This window comes from Sinocyclocheilus rhinocerous, unplaced genomic scaffold (assembly GCF_001515625.1).
Source record: "Sinocyclocheilus rhinocerous isolate Xijiao unplaced genomic scaffold, SAMN03320098_v1.1 scaffold1497, whole genome shotgun sequence".
Classification (NCBI taxonomy): domain Eukaryota; kingdom Metazoa; phylum Chordata; class Actinopteri; order Cypriniformes; family Cyprinidae; genus Sinocyclocheilus; species Sinocyclocheilus rhinocerous.
The window spans coordinates 57064-78479 of NW_015645556.1; the positions used below are offsets into that span (position 1 = coordinate 57064).

At 38.0% G+C, this 21416-nt stretch overlaps 2 protein-coding genes across 2 annotated transcripts in view; both read right to left on the minus strand.

The window, feature by feature from the left end:
- The window catches only part of LOC107706592 (zinc finger MYM-type protein 4-like), a 42871-nt gene extending 34624 nt beyond the window's left edge, over window positions 1-8247 (minus strand). Inside the window, exon 1 of the mRNA XM_016510346.1 lies at window positions 7970-8247. Within this exon, the coding sequence (XP_016365832.1) occupies window positions 7970-8107 (138 nt within the window). The 5' untranslated portion in view covers window positions 8108-8247. The remainder of the gene's footprint in view (window positions 1-7969) is intronic.
- Window positions 8248-12376: 4129 nt separating this feature from the next.
- The window catches only part of LOC107706586 (zinc finger MYM-type protein 4-like), a 28898-nt gene continuing 19858 nt past the window's right edge, over window positions 12377-21416 (minus strand). The window contains exons 13-26 of the mRNA XM_016510340.1: window positions 21187-21352; window positions 20951-21103; window positions 20307-20344; window positions 20066-20210; window positions 19539-19645; window positions 18807-18978; window positions 18354-18560; window positions 18139-18242; window positions 14762-14906; window positions 13768-13919; window positions 13569-13683; window positions 13252-13491; window positions 13046-13172; window positions 12377-12875 (exon numbers count right to left, since the gene is read on the minus strand). Coding sequence (XP_016365826.1) covers window positions 12659-12875; window positions 13046-13172; window positions 13252-13491; window positions 13569-13683; window positions 13768-13919; window positions 14762-14906; window positions 18139-18242; window positions 18354-18560; window positions 18807-18978; window positions 19539-19645; window positions 20066-20210; window positions 20307-20344; window positions 20951-21103; window positions 21187-21352 — 2088 coding nt within the window. The 3' untranslated portion in view covers window positions 12377-12658. The remainder of the gene's footprint in view (window positions 12876-13045; window positions 13173-13251; window positions 13492-13568; window positions 13684-13767; window positions 13920-14761; window positions 14907-18138; window positions 18243-18353; window positions 18561-18806; window positions 18979-19538; window positions 19646-20065; window positions 20211-20306; window positions 20345-20950; window positions 21104-21186; window positions 21353-21416) is intronic.

A 21416-nucleotide genomic window follows, 5' to 3' on the forward strand; every position in this document is an offset into this window, starting at 1 on the left:
ACGAGAAAATTAAGTCGTTATAACGAGAAAACAACTCCCGTTATGTCAAGATCACGAGAAAATTAAGTCGTTATAACGAGAAAACAACTCCCGTTATGTCGAGATCACGAGAAAATTAAGTCGTTATAACGAGAAAACAAGAAGGAAAAAAAAAATATTGCATGGCCGCTTAGAACTTCCGTAGTTTTTTCTACCGTGTTGCATAAAATATTAATCGAATTTCGTGTCTTAAGATAATTCATATAAATTCAAGTCAAAGTCAATAAATTCAAGACTTGACAAGACGAATAAAATAACACAATTTTGTGCAGACTACACTTTTATTTGTTAGCCTAGCTCTCGTTCTTTCAGTAGCGGAAATTTAAATGTGAGATTCTGGAAACGAGATCTAAATTTAGCGGGAACGGTCGGGTCGGGAAGAAAATTATTCTAAGCGGACAGCGGGTGAACAAAGTGAATATATAGCGGGAGCGGGTGAGTGCGCAATATAACATTGCGGGAGCGGAAATAAAAAAATAGTCCCGCGCAGACCTCTAGATCAGTGTGTACAGGGCAGCATTAAGACTGTAAGGGGTCTCTGGGCTTTACCTCTTGAGGGGACCATCATCCACCAGAACTACAGCCTACATCCACTCAATCATCATAATCACAAAGCATAAGTTATCAGCCTTTAATTTTGCAGTAATAAAAGCCTCAAACAAAACATCCAAACCTATAGGTCTACCATATAAAATATACACAAATATCACTGCATGAACTACACATATGCACAGTCGGACATATTTTACACGGATATCTTCATATTAAAAACGTGTAGCATTAAATGCTGTGTGTTAATGTTGGTTAAATGCATTATGAACTAACATTAAATAAAAGGTAAGTTAGTGAAGGTAAATCTACAACTTTACAAAACGTTCAGTGCACATTGATTCACGCCTTCACAAATATGTCTTTCTGCTTGTGGATCTTTCTATCAGGCTGGTAAGTTCATTTATGTTTTCACAAATCTTACTCTACACATAACATTTTTAAAATCACGAATTTACTTTAATAATAGTGAAATAATTTATTAACCTTAACCAAAATAAATAAACAATGTAAAATATTGTTAATCATGGTAGCTATTCTTGACCGCTAATGCAATAGGCTAAAATTAACGAGTGAAACCTTTGTAAAGTGCTACAGTACTTTTTTGTGTTCATCATCAAAGCTGTATTTGACATTTCTCAACAGCACAGCAGTAATGACCTTATGAACTTCTTTACTTCCAAGATCAATACTATTAAAGATAAAATTATAACCATGCAGCCTCTGAGGAACCAAGCAATCAAAGGCAAAGAACACAGGAACCAACTTACAAATTAAATTGAGAAAACTCCAAATCTGAATCTAAATAAATCCAAACCTGGGCCAAACAAAAAGTGTCAACTAAACCTAACAAAGAAATCATAACCTAACAAGCATAAATAAAACCCCAAATGAAACACGAGAGAAATTTATATAGGCTACAACAAGGACTAGTCCATTACACACACACAGGGGGTAACACAAAACACATTATTTAACACAGTTAAGATTGATCCGTTAACTCCATTTAAAGGCACAATATGTAATTTTCGCCGCTGGAGGGAGCGTATTCAAAATAAACAAAGAGGCAAAGGCGTAGTTTGATGACGCCGTGACTAAGTGTGGAATCATGGGAGTTGTCGTCTTCATCCCCACAGCCGACGCAATCCATCGGGACTCGGGCAGAAATCATGTTTATGGATGAGCTAATAATTTATTAACGTAGTAGTATGAAGCAGGGTGAGGCTGAAAGCCGTCGAAGCGAAACGAGGTCGCTGAACGAGCGCGGCACACGGCTCGAAAGCAGCGGAGCTTTTATTCTGCCACAGTTGACTACTTCCGGGGTTTTGACGTCATTGGCAGGCGACACAATGACACTATGGACACGGTCCGTTACACTAGTTAAAATTGCTTATTTCTCTGGATTGAAACATTCTTCGAAACATTTGGGATAATGTAAGTACACAAGTCAGCAAAATATATAACACTGTTCTAGTGGTTTTTGGATATTTTAATAAAAAAATCTTACATATTGTGCCTTTAAGAAAAGAGTAATCACAAAAAAAAAAAAAAAATCTGATAGAAATTAAACTAGTATCAAACGCACAAATAATAACAAAAATAAACAAGCAAACAATCCTACGCCCTGACGAAATCCTTCATGGCCCGACGAAACTTACCAATTCGCAAAACTAATGGAATGCATAGTTTATATAAAAAACTGGATGACTAGTAATTTCCTACTGCTAAATTCTGGGGGAAAAAAACAGAGGTGTTAATTATCGGACCTAAATCCTATGCATATAATAATCTAGAACACTGTCTGCTCTGTGAATTCTTCATCATCAGTTAGAAACTTAGGTGTGCTATTGGATAGAAATCTTTCCTTTGAAAGCCACATTTCTAGCATTTGTAAAACTTAATTTTTCCATCTTAAAAATATATCTAAATTATGATGTACGTATACTCTAAATGTCAAATGCAGAAACGTTAAAGGGATAGTTCACCCAAAAGAGAAAATTACCCCATGATTTACTCACCCTCAAGCCATCCTAGGTGTATATTACTTTCTTTTTTCAGATGAATCCATGTTATATTAAAAAATGTCTTGGCTCTTCCAAGCTTTAAAATGGCAGTGATACATTTTTTAATATAACTCTGATTACCTAGGATGGCTTGAGGGTGAGTGAATTATGGGGTCATTTTAATTTTTGGGTGAACTATCCCTTTAATTTATGCGTTCATGACCTCAAGGTTAGATTATTGTAATGCTTTATTGGGTGGTTGCTCTGGGGGCTGCTTAAACTCCAGCTGGTTCAAAATGCAGTAGCTAGAGTTCTTACTAGAACCAGGAAGTATGACCATATTAGCCTGGTTCTGTCAACTCTGCACTGGCAACCTATTGAACATCGTACAGGCCTACATTTTAAAATCTTGCTAATTACTTATAAAGTCCTGAATGGTTTAGCTCCTCAGTACTTGAGCGAGCTCATATCGCACCATCGTCCTTCACGTCCACTGCGATCTCAAAACTCTGTCCAATTGATAATACTTAGAATATCAAAATCAACTGCGAGTGGCAGATCCTTTTCCTATTTAGTGCTAAAACTCTGGAACAAAGTGTTGTTCGGGAGGCAGACACACTCGGTCAGTTTAAATCTAGATTAAAGACCCATCTCTTTAACCTGGCATACACAAAACACACGATCACTTTTCTATAATTCAGATCCGTTAATGGATTGTAAGGCTGGATTAATTAGGTCAACCGGAACCGGGAACACTTCCCATAACACCCGATGTACTTGTTACAACGTAAGAAGAATGGCATTTATGCTAATATTAATCCGTTTAATTTTTATTCTGGGGTCACCTTAGCCACCCATACCGCTTTTCCACCGGAGCTGGTGCTGGAGCCCAATTGACCTATCCGTAAGCCCCTCCCCTCGAATGCAAATGAGCCAATGGCAGTTGAGTATCAGTTGCACGGGGACTGGAACTCAGACATCTTTAGGTTTCAGTGCCATAGAGAAACACTGGAAGATCCTAAGCTTTCATCGGTTTGATGGTGTTTATGCTACAAAAATGGAAGGACGATGTGCCTGGGGTACTTGTAACACTGATTCCAGGTATCCTGAGAGGATGGGAAATGGAATTTATTTTATTCCATTTCCTAAACCCAAACAAAACAGAGCGAAATGTCCCTAAGCATTCAACCCCAATGAAAAACTTTCATTTTCTGGTTGTCATACTCTCATGATTAAGTTACAATTTTCATCTGCTCAAGCACAACGTTAATGTCATCTTGTGCTGCAAGGTATCTCTGGCTAAAACTAGCTAACGTTAAAGTTAGTGAGTCCATGCTAACGTACAAACCTAAATAGCGAACTGTTCTCACGTCATGTAGTGTAGGTAAAAAACACAAACGAAGGTCTACATTTCAGTGCCTCTCCATAATAAACTGGTTAAATGTAAATTAATTTAATCTTACCCTGCGGTACATGAATCCTGGATGTTGTCATCTGCGATCGTGACAACCGTAATTAGGCTTCTCCCACTTGCATTGTGATCTGTAAACCCTTGCTTCCAAATTAATCTTGTTATCCACCATATTTATTTTAAAATATTTTATATATCCCTCCATGTTATATTTAAGTCCCACTTGAATGGTGGTCCTTCTGTGTCCAAAATGTATCAAAAGCATCTTGGGACAAGGTTTTCAATCTGACAGCCATCATTGTAAGACAATAAGCAACTCCGTTTGTTTGTCCGAGTAAGCAACCGTAACTAAGGGGGGCGGAGCTTACGATAGGTCAATTGGGAACCGGGCCGCACTTTTACACTCAAAAAAATCCTGGTTCCGAACCAGCCCCGAAACCTTGCTGGTCAACATGGGAACCTATGATGTCAGTAGGCGGAGCTTCCACTACAGACCGCAGTTTGAAAGGAGCCATTAGGCTTGTTCGAGATGCATCGGCGCTGCGCAGGCAGATCGGCATATGAAATCAAAGTACTGCAAGAGCAACTAGAGAGCAGACGACTCTTTATGCTTTTGAATTGCTCTCGCTGTACTTTGATGCCGATGCATCTCGAACAAGCCTATATTTAAAAGATAACAAGCGAATCCGGTCAAAGGTTGGTGACGTAGAGGGTTCTGGTCCCTGTCAGTGGAAATGTGAGCTCTGGCACCAGCCCCATTGGAAAAGCGTTACCAGATCCAGTCCGTATCCAGATTATATGGTCACTGCAGTTACCCAGATCCAGTCTCTATCCAGACCAGATGGTGGATCAGCACCTGGAGACAACCTCTACAGCCCTCAATGTCAGCAGACACCATGTCAAAGATGAGCCCCAGAGACAGATCCACTGCGAAGACCTTGACAACTAGATGGCCATTGGAACAAGACCAAGGGAACCAGACGAGTCCTCTGCTCAATCTGACGTGTGTTGCAGCCTAGAATTAAACCACACTAAGCTGGTTTCGTCTGGCTAGAAGAGAACTGGCTCCCCGATTCCATTTCTGTCACCGATGGCGTTTTGGGTCCTCGTCACTGTTGCCTTTGGCTTGCTTAATTGGGGACACGATTTCTTAATTTCTGGCAATATTGTTGACTTGATTGCACAGACACCATTTGAACTAAACTGAGCTGGATGATGACATCACTGAATCAATGATGAACTGACTTTAACTGAAAAATTGAGTGTTTACTATTGTCCTCTTGTATTATCAATAAATGAAAATTTTCAATTTTTTTCTATTTTACAGAAACATTCAAGTAAGAAATAATACAGAAATTGAAAGATCAAATGTAAGCATACTCATTGCATAGTCTTTGTATTAATTACAAATACATTTATTATTAAAGCTACAAAAGTTAGTCATTCAAGAGCAGTGAGTGATTCCCTCTTTTCTTTCATTGATTAAAGTGTATTATATTAAGTTCTAAATCACAAATCTAATGTTACACATCAGATTTTTCCACAACTGTTTACGTTCACTTAAGACATACCCGTCTATGTTTACGTAATACTCGCCAAGACATATATTTTGAAGTAATTCAGTGTTGCATGCTGTCTGAGAGGGGAGGCTTTCTGTGCATGCTTCGGGTAACACAATTTAGGGCTGGGCGATATGGGCAAAAATTCATATCTCTGTATTTTTGGGCCGATTTGCGATATACGGTGTATATATATCTCGGTATTTTTGTTTTTGTATTTAAAAAATCTGTATTTAATATATATATTTCACTTACCGCCCAATATTGGCAGTCACTTTGCAGTCACTTTACAGTCAGTGCTATCATAAAAAGTCTTACTTGTAGGTATACAATTCTAATGGTAACATTTATTGTCTAACTACAAATATTTCAGCGAAATGTATATTTTAGTCAGAATTATTGCGCTCCTATTTAATTGAGCTCTGTCTGTTTGGTGCGCATGCGCGCGGCGGCTCTCGTTCACTGAAGTCTAGCGGAGAAGTTTAGCAGAGAATCCCAAAGCAGCAGTTTCATGCACTTCTGACAGAAAAATGGAAATATTTCCATGGCTTTCTAACATTTACAGATGGAGAATATACCTGTGAAATGTAAGTTATGCATTCAGGAAGACAGCACATCTCAAACACATTAAACAGCGCGAGTAGCCTAGTGTCTCTGTAAGCGGCACAAGCAGCCTTTCTGTCAGAGCATCACACGGGGCGAGCCGCTTAAACTAATATGCAAAACGAAACTATAAATTATATCTTACCAGTTTTTAAAGGCCTTAATATGAATCTTGTCACATGTTTAGAACAAATTGGATCATGCACTTTCACCGCAGCAGTTCAGTCTGTGTCCTCCGCAATATTTTCAGATGCGCTCGTATATACCGGTAACTACTGAATACCGATATAAACGGTATTGCCTCGGCTCATATCGAATCACTTATAAAGAAAATATCGATATATCGTACAAACTCGATATACCGCCAGCCCTAACACAATTATCTTTTTTGTGGCTTATTGTGCTTAAAAACTAGTTTTAACATCAAGCTTGTCCCACATTTTTTTCTCATTCATGCATGTTCTTTTCGTGAAAACCAAAATGTGCCCAGAAGCTTGTCTGGAAACATTAGAGGCAATTAAGTGCTTTGGTTCCAAAGGCATATGCAACTTTTCTTTATTAATATAAATGAATTGCTTTGTGCATTCAAAGCAAACCGATAAGGCATAATTTTAAAGGAACAGTAAACTCATTGTAAAAATGCGGTTACAATATTTTGCGGCATCATCGGGTCCCCGGGCGTAAGCATTAAAGCAGCCCAGGTAATGGTCCTGCATCGTGTCAATTCCTGCATCCCCGTTCACCTAAACCTCCTATGCCTCCTTCAGAATGGATATTCACTGCCTCTCTATCTAGGCTGCCCCCACGCAAATGCAGTGCTGTCCAAGTTTGTCTACCCCAGTAAGTGAAGGCCTTTAGGACTTCAGTAGCATTGAGTAGCAAGCAGCACGGGCTCAGTTCCCGCATTCTCCTCCCCCTTCCCCCTAAGCCAGGACCAGAAGTTGATGGGAAAATAGCCCTTTCGCTGACAGTGGTGCCTATGAGGAGACATTTACAGTACATAGGTTCCCAGACCCTTGCCTCAGAGCAACGGTCAGCCGTGTGCAGAGCTCAGGAAGTTCCAGCCACTCACTCGATACAAGCAGCCCCTCGCCTCAGCCGCGATCAGCTCTGAACAGAGTAGAGAAAGTCCACGTCGCACTTATTTATGCGATGCAAGGAGCCTCCTGCCTTTGAGGAGCGATCACCCATGAACTGAGCATACAGAAGATCCAATCGCTCGCTCATTTACACGATGTAAGCAGTCCCCTGCCTCAGTGTAGAGGTAAGCTGTTTCAAAGACTATACAATACCCAAGACGTGTCACTCATATAGAAAATGTACAAAATCGACCCATATTTTTAACAACAAACAGTTGTTTATGTTTCAAATTAATATTATACTTTTGACTCATCCTTTTTTTTAATAATGGTTTAAAGGCTGAAATGTTGTTTTTTTTTTTAAATAAAATGTTGACATTTTAAAAAATTAGATTTAGTAAAAACCTGTACCTGGGGGACGTTTAATTATGTAAATAAAGTTCAAAGCAATTAGGAAAATTTGCGTTGGAGCATTATTTTTAGTATTATAATACAAAACAAAACAACCCTCCCCTCCAATGAGGGAAGTGCCACCACAAATAGAGTGCAAGTCTGTGGGAAACACTGAGGATCCCTTGTGTACTACAACAATCCACCATAAAGTTTAAAATGTTTAATTGCATTTAGAGATTAAAAAAACAATTAAACAGTTTTACAATAGTTACATAAGCGATTACTTAAAAACTTCATATAACAATTATATTACAGTATGGTTGAATAGCCTACCTCATTTGGCTGAAACAACACCGCAGGCAGAGGCACAGCTGACGATTTCAGTTGTGGCCTTGACTTTCCCTTCTCTTCATGGTAATCCTCGGAGCTAAAATGTTCACTGCACAGCACGCGTCTATTGACTTTTTCCATGGGTGTATTTACATCCAAGCAAATAGCCAGCAGCCAAAGCTTCAATCGCTCAGGATTATTGACAGGGAATGTGTGAAATGATAAAGGTTTATCTCCCTTTGATGTCCGCGCACGTAATCTTAAGGGTTTAGCTATGTTGAAGCATCCCGGATATACACACGAAAACACCATTTTAGGACTAATAAAATGTATAGTATAGCTAAAACAATTCACTTCTTCACGTGGTTTTCCTTTGCTTTAAACCAGAGTCACTGAGAGAGAGAGCGAGAGAGAGCGCCAACGGAAGTTCAAAATGCTTGATCGTCACGTGATTCACGTAGACTTCAAGGGATAGTTCACCCAAAAATTAAATTTACACCATGATTTACTCACCCTCAAGCCATCCTAGGTGTATATGACTTTCTTTTTTCCATACGAATCTAATAGGAGTTATATTAAAAAATGTCCTGGCTCTTCCAAGCTTTAGAATGGCAGTGAATGGGGGTTGAGATTCAGTCCAATAAAGTGTGTCCATCCATCATAAAAAAGTGCTCCACATGGCTCTGGGGGGGGGGTTAATAAAGGCCTCCTGAAGCGGAAGATAGAGATTATGGTTTATAAAGTTTTAAATATGGACATTTTCTTACAAAAACACACCGATTCACTTCAGACGGCCTTTATTAACCCCCCAGAGGTTTTTTATGATGGATGGACACACTTTATTGGACTTATACTGGACTATTGAATCTCAACCCCCAATCACTGCCATTATAAAGCTTGGAAGAGCCAGGACATTTTTAATATAACTCAGATTGAATTCGTGTGAAAGAAGAAATTCATATACACCTAGCATGGCTTGAGGGCGAGTAAATCATGGGGTAATTTTCTTTTTTTGGGGAATTATCCCTTTCAGATAGTTCTAGGAAGTTCATGGCAAGCAAATGGAATACAATGACAGGACTGCAATTTTTGGTAATTAGTGGTCAATAAATGCATTTATTTACAATATTTATAAAATACATCAACATGTATATGTAGTTTTATCAATGCTGTTTTTAAAAGATAAAATGAGCTAATATTTGTGGATTAATGTGGTCAACTATTACTTGCCTATTTAGGCTAAAGTTACCTTGGTTAAAGACCGTACAAATCATGCAGTTAGTTAACATCATGTATTCAGCAGAAACAATGAACACATTAAAGCAATGATTACATGATGTGATCATGATGAGTACAATGCAAGGAAAATTTGACAGTTTTGTATGTTTATTCAGAGTTGGCATTATCTGAAATCCTCTCAAGGGTTGGCGTCATCTGAAGTCTTTGTAAGTGGCTTGATATAGTCAGCAGGAGCAATCTAAATATAGCTATAGATTACAACAACAAAATGTGATGTAATCGTACTTGAGAATTTGCACTTTTTCACAAAGACACAATGAACAGGGAAAGAAACCGTGAGCTGATACTCATTGTGAGGTCTCATTACAGGTAGTCTACAGGAGCTTCTTGTTCTGAAAGGAGAAAAACGCAATAGAAATGGTTAAGTGATGCTCCATCACATATCAGTCCTGTGGCATCACTGCTCCTCCACCACACAGTGCTTCTACAGTAGCTAAGAAGTACAGGTTTACTGTGATTACTTCTACAATACAGTAGTGGTATATAATACATTTTTTGATAATTAGTAAGATTCAACATTTAGTCAAGTATGATTCTGAATTGAAACTGCTCGCCTATTTTAAACTTTTAATTCTCACTTAGGTCAATCAGCATCCTATGCAATCAATCCAATTCAAATATTTAACACCACACCCTGCACAAATCACATTTAAAAGCCTTAATTACAGAACAATGGATGAAACTGCTTTAAGAGAATTATTAACATCCCCTAAATCTAATAATGAGGAATAGCCTACTATGTTTTAATGCACATGGTAATTTGATTAGCTGTGCTGATAATGTAGTTTTATTCTATAAATGTCTTACCTTTTGAAAGTTCATCACAGCGATCTCTTCTGCTTTTCCTGAACACGTGTACGACAGCTAGAGATTACGGTTTATAAAGTTGTAAATATGGATATTTTTCTTACACAAATGCATCTCTTCACATCAGAAGGCCTTTATTAACCCCCCAGAGCCATGTGGAGTACTTTTTTATGATGGATGGATGCACTTTTTTGGGCTTTAAAATCTCAAGTCCAATTCACTGCCATTATGAAGCTTGGAAGAGCCAGAACATTTTTTATTAAAGGGGTCATATGATGCGATTACAATTTTTCCTTTCTCTTTGGAGTGTTACATCTCGCTGTAGTAATGTTGCTGCCGCCATGTCGTGAAGGCGCTGTGTGTTTCATTGTGAAAGCGAAACTACTTTGTTTGGCTTTCCAAAAGAGGACGATATCCGTTTCGTCATGCCTGGAGCTGATCCGTGCTGGTCGCTGAGGAAATACATCAACTTCGCGCTGTGCATTGCCGGATCGGCTTTCACCGTGGATGAAGCAGAGTTCAGCCCGGGGTCATCACATGTGGTTGCCGCAAGCCCACCGGCCGACAATGCCGGCTGTTCTGACTCACAGTCTGTATGTAGCGTTTTTTATATATAAAGAATTTGCCACTCATGATTCGAACGCGAGTTTTGAGCAGTGTAGAGTAGGGCTTGTTTGTCATTTCTCAGATCACAAATGCAGACATGGTTTTATGTTTATGCGGCGCGATGCAACGCGTAAAAAGACAGTATAAGTCATTATAATCCGTAATTATGTCCCCACTGGATGCAGCAAATGCCTCGTTTATAATGTGTTTTCATGTTTTTGAATCGTTGCTCCAGCTGGACAGGGCATCACAATATGGTAAGGGGCGTAACATTTCCGTCACACGCTTGAGGTATTCGGCCAATCAGAACGCACTGGATAGCTGGCCAATCAGAGCACACCTCGCTTTTCAGACCGATGAGCTTTGTAAAAATCAACACGTTTCAGAAAGGCGGGGCATAGAGGAGAAACAATAATATACAGGATGTGGAAAATGTTTTTTTTAAACCTTAAACCGCATAAACATTTCATTACACCAAATACACAAAATAATGTTCTTTTTAGCAACATCATATGACTCCTTTAAATATTTATTTTTGGCATTTTTTACCTTTATTACAATAGGATAGTTGGGTGACAGGAGGTGAAGTGGGAGAAAGAGATGGGGGGACGGGATCGGGGAAAGTTCCACGAGCCAGGACTCAAACTGCCTATGAGGCTATCGGCGCTGACACGAGTACATTTTTTTATATAACTCCGATTGTATTCATCTAAAAGATGAAAGTCAAATACAGAGTAAATCATGGGGTAATTTCAATTTTTGGGTGAACTATCACTTTAATTTCTCTTCAGCTAAAAGTCAGTAATATAGCCTACTTCTTGGATGGCCTGGGGGCAAATAAATGAGAACATTTATTTTTTGAGTGAACTGTTCCGTAAAGTTGTATGTGTGAATTTTATTGTGAACAATGTGATTTTTTTTTTTACCAAGTTTGGCTTTATGTAAAAACCATGTAGTTACTACTGTTGAACACATTAACATGAAATGTGTGTTTTATTTGCTAATAAGTTAAATATAATTAATTTTATACTCTAACCCTTAGTCATTTATGCTCTACAAATGTCTGATTTGTACAGAAAAAAAATCTTCTCATCTCTTACCAAGTACTGATTTAAGTTTTTGTTTACTTTTGTGGTTTTGTAATACATATAAACAGAATATCAATGTATGTCTATAACTATTTTAGTTACATTCATTTATTTTTTAGATATTTTAAAGTGAGACTTCATGCACAATTATTTTTGTGCAAAATGCATAATTTTAACTGATTGTTTATTTGATGTCTCAACTTTTAATATACGACTTAGCAGTATATATATATATATATATATATATATATATACACACATACATACATATACATACAGTTTCATTGTCTTTTTATTCAAAGAAATGCAGCCTTGTCCATACAAGAATTAAATCCTGCAGTGGTTAGGTTGCAAAAAGAAAAGAAAAAAAACCTCAATATTCATTTTAATGGGTAGATACACCAGCCACTGTTTTAAATGCCTGTTGTACAAAGATGCTGTCAATGTCATTAGTGTTTAATTATGATACAACGAATGTGCAGAAACCCTATTAAATATTACTTGTGCGTAATGTGGCAGTGCATAAACCTCCGCATTGTCCTCTGAACAAAATCCATACAACCATATGCACCTTTTGAAATGTCTTTTTTTTTTAAATTTTTTTTTTTTTACATTAGCTGCTTTTGCCAAATATTGTTTTTCCATACACTTGATCACAAAAAACACTATACAGCCTCATAACTACAATCCAATTAAACATGGAAAATACAAAGACAAAACACTTGCTTTCTATCCATTGGAATCACTATCAATATCCTTAAGGCCCATTTAATGGCATCCAGATTTTGCCAGCTTTGTAGAAATACTCAGAGAACCATCTAGGAGAAATCCGAGATACCTTCTTCACTCTGCAAATTTGGTGTGCACTTATGCTGTACGTCTCATTTCAAAGTCAGGGCCTGAAGTCCAAGTCACTGTCTGAGTCAGTCTCATTGGGTGATTTGTCTCTCTCCAGGTGCAGCTCTCTGACAGTAAGGATACGTGTGAGCATGCTGTCCAGAGCCTCATCGCTCAGAGAGGTGGTCGAGAACCACATGGGACTGTTGGGTACACATGAGCGCTCGGGGCTCAGGTAAAAGTCGGTTGTGCGTTGCCTCACGCTGGGTGAGCTGGACGGAATGCAATTATGACAAACTTGTTATATTAGAATAATGCATTTATTCAGCAAGAATGCATTAAATTGATCAATAATGACAGTAAAACGTTTATAAAGTTCACATTTTAGTTTCAAATAAATGCTGTTCAAAACAGTTATCACTGGAAGTTCAAACAAACATACCATTTTGAGAGATAGAACTCATATAGCCTGACAGGACAGCGAAGAGGATTGTCTGCATTCTCCTTTATCTCATATACAGTGTTACTGTCATCCTCCTCTTCCTTCCTTTTCTTTGCAGGGACGCCAACTGAAGTAAACAAAACAAACAAGTGATACAACAAGAAGTCAAACACAGTCAAGCTAAGACAGTATAACTGACCACTGACCTGTGCTTGTGTCCTCTTTGGGGGGATAGAAACGCAAACAGGCCACTTTTGTGTTGCCCTTGCTCCGAGAGCAGCGTACAATGTGGCCAAAAGAGAGGCGACGGTGCTGCTCCGCTGTCTTGTAGTTGAAGTACTTGGAGAAGAAATAGAGCAGCGTGTTGAGCAGCACACCAGGTGAAAACGCCCCCAGCTGTTTACAGTCCCACAGATACTCCTCCTCCACACGAGAATGAACGTAACCTGAGCAAACAAACAGACATGTTTGTGGAGCAGCAGCAAAACAAGCTAGTCACACATTTGTGTTTTTAATTGCTCACCACTGGGCAAAATAGTTGGTTTCCACCCTCTGAGTATGTTGGTCAGTTCCTGACAGAATTTGGTGTAGAAGACGTCTGCGAAGATGTTCTCCATCCGATTGTTCTTAAACAGGTACTGCAAATATGAACGACATGAGATAAAACAAACTATATAACATGACTGAATGTGTTCAGGTTGTGTGGTTTCTTCTCGATTTACCTGCTGGATTCCCAAGCAGAGATAAAAGATGGTGTCAGGGCTGTATTTCTCTCCGCTGGGACGACGAACCTCAGAAATGAACTTGCAGAGGCCATAGCTTAGTTCAGCCGTGCAACACTTCAATAAGTCCTCCTTTAGTGTCATACTGCGTGCTAAGGATGAAGAGGAAGTGTTTAACCCTTAAATGGCATGTTAAAGATTCTGTAGTTTAACTAGTAGAGCATGATGTATACACAAGGCTAATGCTCAATTCCCTGTGAATGCATATACTCAAAATCTATCCCTTGAAAAACACATTAAAGGAATAGTTTACCCCAAAATGAAAATTTGCTGAAAATGTACTCGACCTCGGCCATCCAAGATATAGATGAGTTTGTTTCTTCATCGGAACAGATTTGGAAAAATTTATCATTACATATCACTTGCTCATCAATGGATTCTCTGCAGTGAGAATGAGAGCCCAACAGCTGATAAAAAAACATCACAATAATCCAAAAGCAATTTGTTTGCAAGTAACAAATCCCTCATTAGGAATTAATCCATCATTGATTCATAACATCTGAATCAGGAGAGAAATATATGTACAAATTACCATTTACAAGCAAAGAGTCCAAAACAGTCTTGAATATGTTGGTGGATTTTTGTGAAGGAAAACAGGGGATGGACTTTTTCAACAGAAGAAGCATTATTATGAATTATGGACTTGTATTTTGGCCAGAAGTGATGGTTTAAAATGATCAATTGATGGATTTGTTGCTTACAAAATGCAGCTTGTCACTTGGACTGGACTCATGTGCATCACTTATGGATTATTGTGGTTTATCAGCTGTTTGGACTCATTCTGACGGCACCCATTTACTGCAGAGCATCCATTGGTGAGCGAATCGGTTTCAATGAGGAAACAAGGTTAATTTTATAATTTCATGTATAATTGTTTATTTTACATGGTGGAACTTTCTTTTGGGAAGAAATAAAGGGATAAAGAGAGACCTACAGCCAAATTTGGGGGTCTCCATGTTGGGTTGGGCATTCCTCCAGCGTACCCATTCCTTCCAAGCATTTACAGCGTACTCGTGTTGCAGTGTTGAGAGGTTGTCTAATGCTGATTTGACTGGAACAACAGTTGCACTCTTACGGCCCTATACGCCAACAAAAAACAATCCACAAAAATATAAATCAGGACAACTGTTTTCAACATAATAATAATGCTTCTTGAGCAACAAATCAGCATATTATAATAATTTCTGATGGATCATATGAAACTTAAGACTAGAGTAATGGCTGCTAAATGCTTTGCAATCACAGGATAAAATTACATTTTAAAAATATATTAAAACAAAACATTTTAAAATGTAAAGACATTTTCATAATATTACTGTATTTTTGATCAAACAAACCCTTGGTGGATGAGACACTTAAAAAATATACTTTTGAACAGTAGTGTACATTTAGTGTTCATCTGTATTACTGAAACGGTAACGCAAATATCTTATGGGGAAAATCCCTGCACTTATCACAAGTGCAACATATAGAAGAATCAAGTGCAAATTATCAGAACAACATTAAAGATAAAGGCCACAGCTTATAAACCACAATAAAGTTGTCTGGTTTGCACATACTACCATCATGACAAGATCAAGAGTCTGAAAAAAAAAAAAGCAATTTAAATGTTACTTTAAATTTAAACTTTAAAGCAATCACATGACAGTATTGATCGATAAAACTGGCTTCAGCTTTATTTTGTTTTAGGCTCATTTGTCACAGCCACATTCAATTTCAGATTAAAAATCAATACACTATGTTTGAGCTTATGTATCACAATAGTAACAGTTTGAATAATTGAGTCTCTAAAGGGTTTTTAATGAAAGACAAAATCAGGTTTTCAAATTTAGCACTTAATCTATTAAATAAAAATATTTAGATGTCGTCTACTGGTTTTGTCTTATAATGTAAAAGCTTGTGGCCACCATTGTTTCTTGGTAAGTGCAAGAATTCATTGACTGTCTTTGATACATTTTAGTTCACTGTTGGTTATGTGAGGGAACCTCAGAGAATTCATTGAATGTCTTTGATACATTTTAGTTCAATGTTGGTTATGCGAGGGAACCTCAGAGAAACGGTCTTAATGATAAAGTGCCGTAGGTTCAAAGGCAATTCAAATTTGCCCCTCGCACCATCCCAGTTGGTATTGGACGCCCACTCCTTATACTACTTCTGGGGTAAAACAGCACGGAACAGCATGCAACCATAGCGATCCGGCCGCCTCAGACTCTGCGCAAATAGGAGCTCCAGCTCCTTTGAGGGAGCATAAAACTAAAGTTCAGGATGGCAACATAGCTTTTTGCTGACTGCCTGCATTGCTAGTCTGGGCAACAGCATCCTCGCTATTACAGACCACTGCTGGGGTTTGTGTGGAGTCAAGATTGCTCCTCAATGTCTGTGTTTTCACCTGTGCCTCTCTCAGCTGCAAACGGACAGCCTTGTGGGCCTCAATAAGCCCCTTGTGAGTGCTTTTCAAATATAATAGAGCAGCCTTGGTGTCGTCATAAACCTCCTTGCAGTGATGCAGCTACCGCTTTAGCCCTTCAATAATGGCATCCCGTTTCGCCAGCTCAGGATTTAAGTCCTCCACCACATTCGGTCCCTGATGTCCGGAGCTTGAAAACTCCACAGATACGAATGCATATGTGGATGAAACAGCCGTGGTGGAGCAGGAGAAATAGTGCTGTCAATCGCGATTAATTAAATTTTTTGTGTTGAACGCAATAAGGTAACCAGTTCCTTTTTAAGGAATGACAAAATTACGTTAGAACTATATATATCTGCGATAAGTAATGTTTAAGCACCACACACAGTTTATGGACTTAACGTAAATTTAAATACAAGTTAACTGCATTAAAAAACTATTAATGACTACAAACATTTAATAGCTCTTTTATTGCAGCTGTGTGAACAAAAGTGAACGAAGACGCAAAAATGCAAAGCTTGTTAGTGCGGTGCGAAAATGTGTTCAGCTCTCTGAAATTTTATGGCTACAGTGCCACTTTTAGAGTTTAGAGCAGCAAAGATATTTAAGGACAAAAGGACCCTAATTATCCCAAACTTAGTAGTACTAATTTACAGTGGTGTTATGGTACACAAAAATGACAGTTCAGTACGTACCTCCGTTTAAATGTCATGGTTCGGTACAGCGAATTAAACAGTGGATGACTGAAAAAACTGTCTTTAAAAAAGTCTGACAATATTGCGCACCATGTCAACAAGCAACACCATGCAGTTTATAGTACAGTTGTTATTGGGGGAAGAGCTTACATTTGAAGTGCTTACACTTTGGGATACAAAATACATAAGCAAAATGAATGCACTCGCATTCTGTCTATTTGACATGTAGGTGTGCGCTGGCACTCGTTCATTGAAGACTTGCTGCCAAAATAATCCTTTACTTGGATATTCTTGTGTGATTTTGTAATATTTACAGGTAAGTATGCAACCGTAAGAAGTTATGCTAAGTAAATGCATCTCAAATTCACTAAACACGTGCATCTGATAGGAGAGCAATATCAAAATATATTGACTCAAAAGATATTGTCCCTAGAGGGGAAACTGAGTTTGAAATTCCGCACGTGAAGTGATTAAAACTGTATTCAAATTATTTTTGAAATAAGTGTACCATTATACCCCTGCTACTACTTTACAACAGCTTTAAAATTCCGAATATAAAATATTAGGCTCCTCTCTCTCGCGTTCTCTTTTTTTTTTTTTTTTTGAAAAACAACCAAACGAACAAAAAAATTATTTGCTTTGATTCTGAAGCTTTACAACCACCTCACCAGGTATATTTTTGCCCAAAGTTGTGTTGGATGTAACCTTCCTCACCATGCCAAAATCTTGTCAGTGGCTGTGATTTATCCAGATATTAATTAATAGTATCCGAGATAATTCACTCAGTTTTAAACTGCTTCCCTTTCCACTTATCTTTTGACAGAACAAGCGCCATAATGAAAGCTTGAGTAAGGGGATGCGCTTAGTAGAGTGTCAGTTCTAAAACACTTATTTATAACAAGTGCCTCCTCTCATTTTCACCTTTGTGATGTCTGATGGACCCCTGTTGCTGCTCCACCTTCATTCTCCACCTGTCCTCTGAAAATGACATTATGGCTAAATGCAAAGTGATAGGAACATTCCTACCATGTAGTGCCATTTTGCATAACGATGGAAATGCTTTCAAAAAGCAGTAGAAAAAATAAACTGGTTTAAATCACAAAACCGGAATATGATAATATGAATGATATCCTGTATTCCAAAAGTTAGTGTTATATAGTGAACATTATGGTGGCAAGTCAAGAATAATTCTGCTTTAGCTGTTCTTACCCGTTTCTTCTGAGGGAAGCCATCATGTTTTCTCTTGCGAGACTTCCGTTTGCCAGAATCCGTTGTCTCCTTTTGTGTTTGCTCTCTGAAAAGTTCAATGCTCTCTGAAATATGAAAGGATAAAGATGCATGAAATATGAATGGAAGATAATTTTAAAAAAAACTTGTATTGTGTCGGTATGTTTAGACCTCTTAGCCACAGCAGAAGCTCTTACCAATTGGGAAATCAGCCTCCAAGTCCATCTGTGGCTCTTCTGCTGCGGTGGAGACTGGAGTCACTGTGGCAGATCTGGACAGAGGAGGTCTCTCAGGCTCTGGGGTTTGGTCCCATGTCTGGGCAGAAGACACAGAGTCCTCCTCCCAACTCAGATTGCTGGATAGGGCTTCCAGATCAAGGTCATACATTATGTTACTAGTCGGATCTGAATAACAAAACAGGAGGCTTGTAAACTAAACAAAAACATGTGTGTGCACCTGCAATATCTTATTACATCTCCCAAAGTATAAAGACTGTACAGTGCCCAAACACCAAACTCACAAGTTTTGTTCAATCAGTGTGTTAACTAAAAATATAAGAAGTTTCAACAATATTAAAGGGGTCATATGACGTTGCTAAAAAAAAGCATCATATGACCCCTTTAAAAACCTCCCAATCCTCCCTAATTTACCAGTAACAGTGATGTTTTTCTCCTTCTCTGCATCCTCAGCCACCATCTCTGCCATCATGATGAGGTCGGCCTCCAGAGGGTCATCAGGGATCTTCTCTTTGATTTCCTGAATGGTCTTCACAATGCACTCAGCACTGTCCAGAGTGGTGGGGAAGAACAAGGGCACCGGAACCTGCATAAACAGACAGAGACCCATGATGGCACAAGTACATACTAATGGTGTAATTAGGAGAGTCTTTGGGATGCCTGTGAATCTAATCTATGATCTGAAAATCATTTGAAATTATTTGATTGATTCAAGATGTAGATGTAGTTTTTATTTTCATTTTGACTTGGTTACATTAGCTTTCACTACGTTAATTTTTTCCCCTGAGTTTTCTAGTTTCAGATTTTAGTTTTTGTTTTAATGAGTTATCATTTATAAATGTATTATGGTGTTAAATTTCTCAGTAGTCTGGTCTTATTTTAGTCATGATACTAGTATTTTAGTTTATTTTAAATTTTGAGTGATACATTTTTGTTTAGAGTTCTGTGTTAGTTTTTATTTTCATTTTAGTTAAGATTTTCATTAACAATGAAAACATTGTAACACTTATTAACAGATTAACAAAATATAACAAAATATAATACAGATTAGCAAATATAGCTTTAATCGCTTCAATAATCAAAGATGAGGATAAGGACAAGCAGGGAATAATAATAATGAAGACAGAAAGCGGTAGAGATACACACCGGAAGGGGAAGCCCCACAGACTTCGGAGTGTATTGGGTGTAGAGGTTCATGGGAACCGGAACATAGATTGGCACTGGCACAGGCAGCACTATCACGGAAGGTCCATCTAGAGGACAAAAACAAACAAACATGCAAATCATTTATAACAAGTGTCTCCTCTAATTTTCAACTTTGTGATGTTTGATGGACACCTTGCTGCTCCACCTTCATTCTCCACCTGTCCTCTGAAAATTACATTATGATTAAATGCAAAGTGATTGGAACATTCCTACCATTGTAGTGCCATTTTGCATACCAATAGAAATGCTTTCAAAATAAAGCAGTAGAAAAAAAAACTGGTTTAAAACAAAACCCTAATATGATAATATAAATGTTATCCTGTATTCCAAAAGTTAAAGTGTTATATATAGTGGACATTATGGTGACAAGTCAAGAGACACACGATGACGCATATGCTGACACAATGTGAGCGTCAAGCATATGCAATGCCCAAAAGAAACATGTCTGCAACATTGCTTCCTAGTACCTGTTTGTGTGTTCATGTCGCAGACATTGGGTTTACAGGATGTGCCTTTGTTCTGACTTAATGGTTTACACAGCAAGGCTTTGTTCTTCAGGATTCGAGGTGCTGGAGCAGAAGCCTTCTCACCGTCTGTCTGTGTGCTGGCCGCCTGGGAACAACACAGAGAACAGTTGATAATTGGTTGATTTTTATACACCTTTCAAAAGGAATTTCAGCTCGTTTATTGATATTGTGAAAAACTCACATTTCCTGAACTTTTTGCTGTAGCAGCTGGAACAGAGCCTGAGGACACAAAAAGGTAAATGTGAGAGATGTGTCACAGAAAATAGCCGATTCATTTCCCAGTTCGCAAAAAAAATAAAGAAAAAAATGTTGACAATAGATGTCAAACTTAATTATGTAACTAGCAACATGTTGTTTAGGCACTGATATTAAAATTCTGACAGATCTGATCATAATTACTTTCATGTTATGGCTGATAAAATTCTATAAAATGTTATGCAAATACAATTAAAAAAAAAAAAAATCATAGTAATCAGTATTATAGTATGATAACATAGATATTCAGATAGCTAAAGATTACATTTATAGGTTCTAGTTAGTTTATTTTTAGTTATTAAATGAAATGCCTCCTAGACAATGGCAAAAGAAATACAAATGTAAAACGAGAAATGTGCATGCACAAAATCCATTATAATCTGATGGTAGATATATCCAATAAATTCAATTTCTAATAATAATAATAATTTAAAAAGAATAAATACAAATAATATACATTCATAATTTAATAAAATAAATATTACAGATAAACTAAAGTCTCATAAAATATGGAATACACTGTGCATCCCTCAAGGTACAGAGATGATTAAGTGGTAAATAGTTAGTTACCTTGCAGAACGCTGTTCCCTAAAACACCTGGCTGTCCACTGGACGCACTTGAGAGTGATATAACACTGGCAATGACCGGCGTGGCCTCTTTAGTTATCAATGATGTGCGATTAACTGTACTTTGAGGGCCTGGAGACGGTGCTGGGCCTGTCCCTGAGGAAAAACAATCACTGAAAGATTAAATACAGACATAAAAAAGAATCAGACAAATAAAATATACCCAAAAATCTACATACCTTGTGTGGACAGAGGTTTGTTTACAGGTCTGACTGCCCCAGTGGTTCCCTGCAGACTGCAAAAGAACATCAAGCATTGCAAGCTGCAGAAATGCTTGATCTCACCCAGCCATTTCACAGTCTCGGTCATCTTTTTGGCCTGCCTGCACATGGAGCACTTTATTTCCTGTCAGAAATATACTCACTGTTAGAAAGCCACATCCACGGCAAAAAGTCTTAAAAGTAATGTT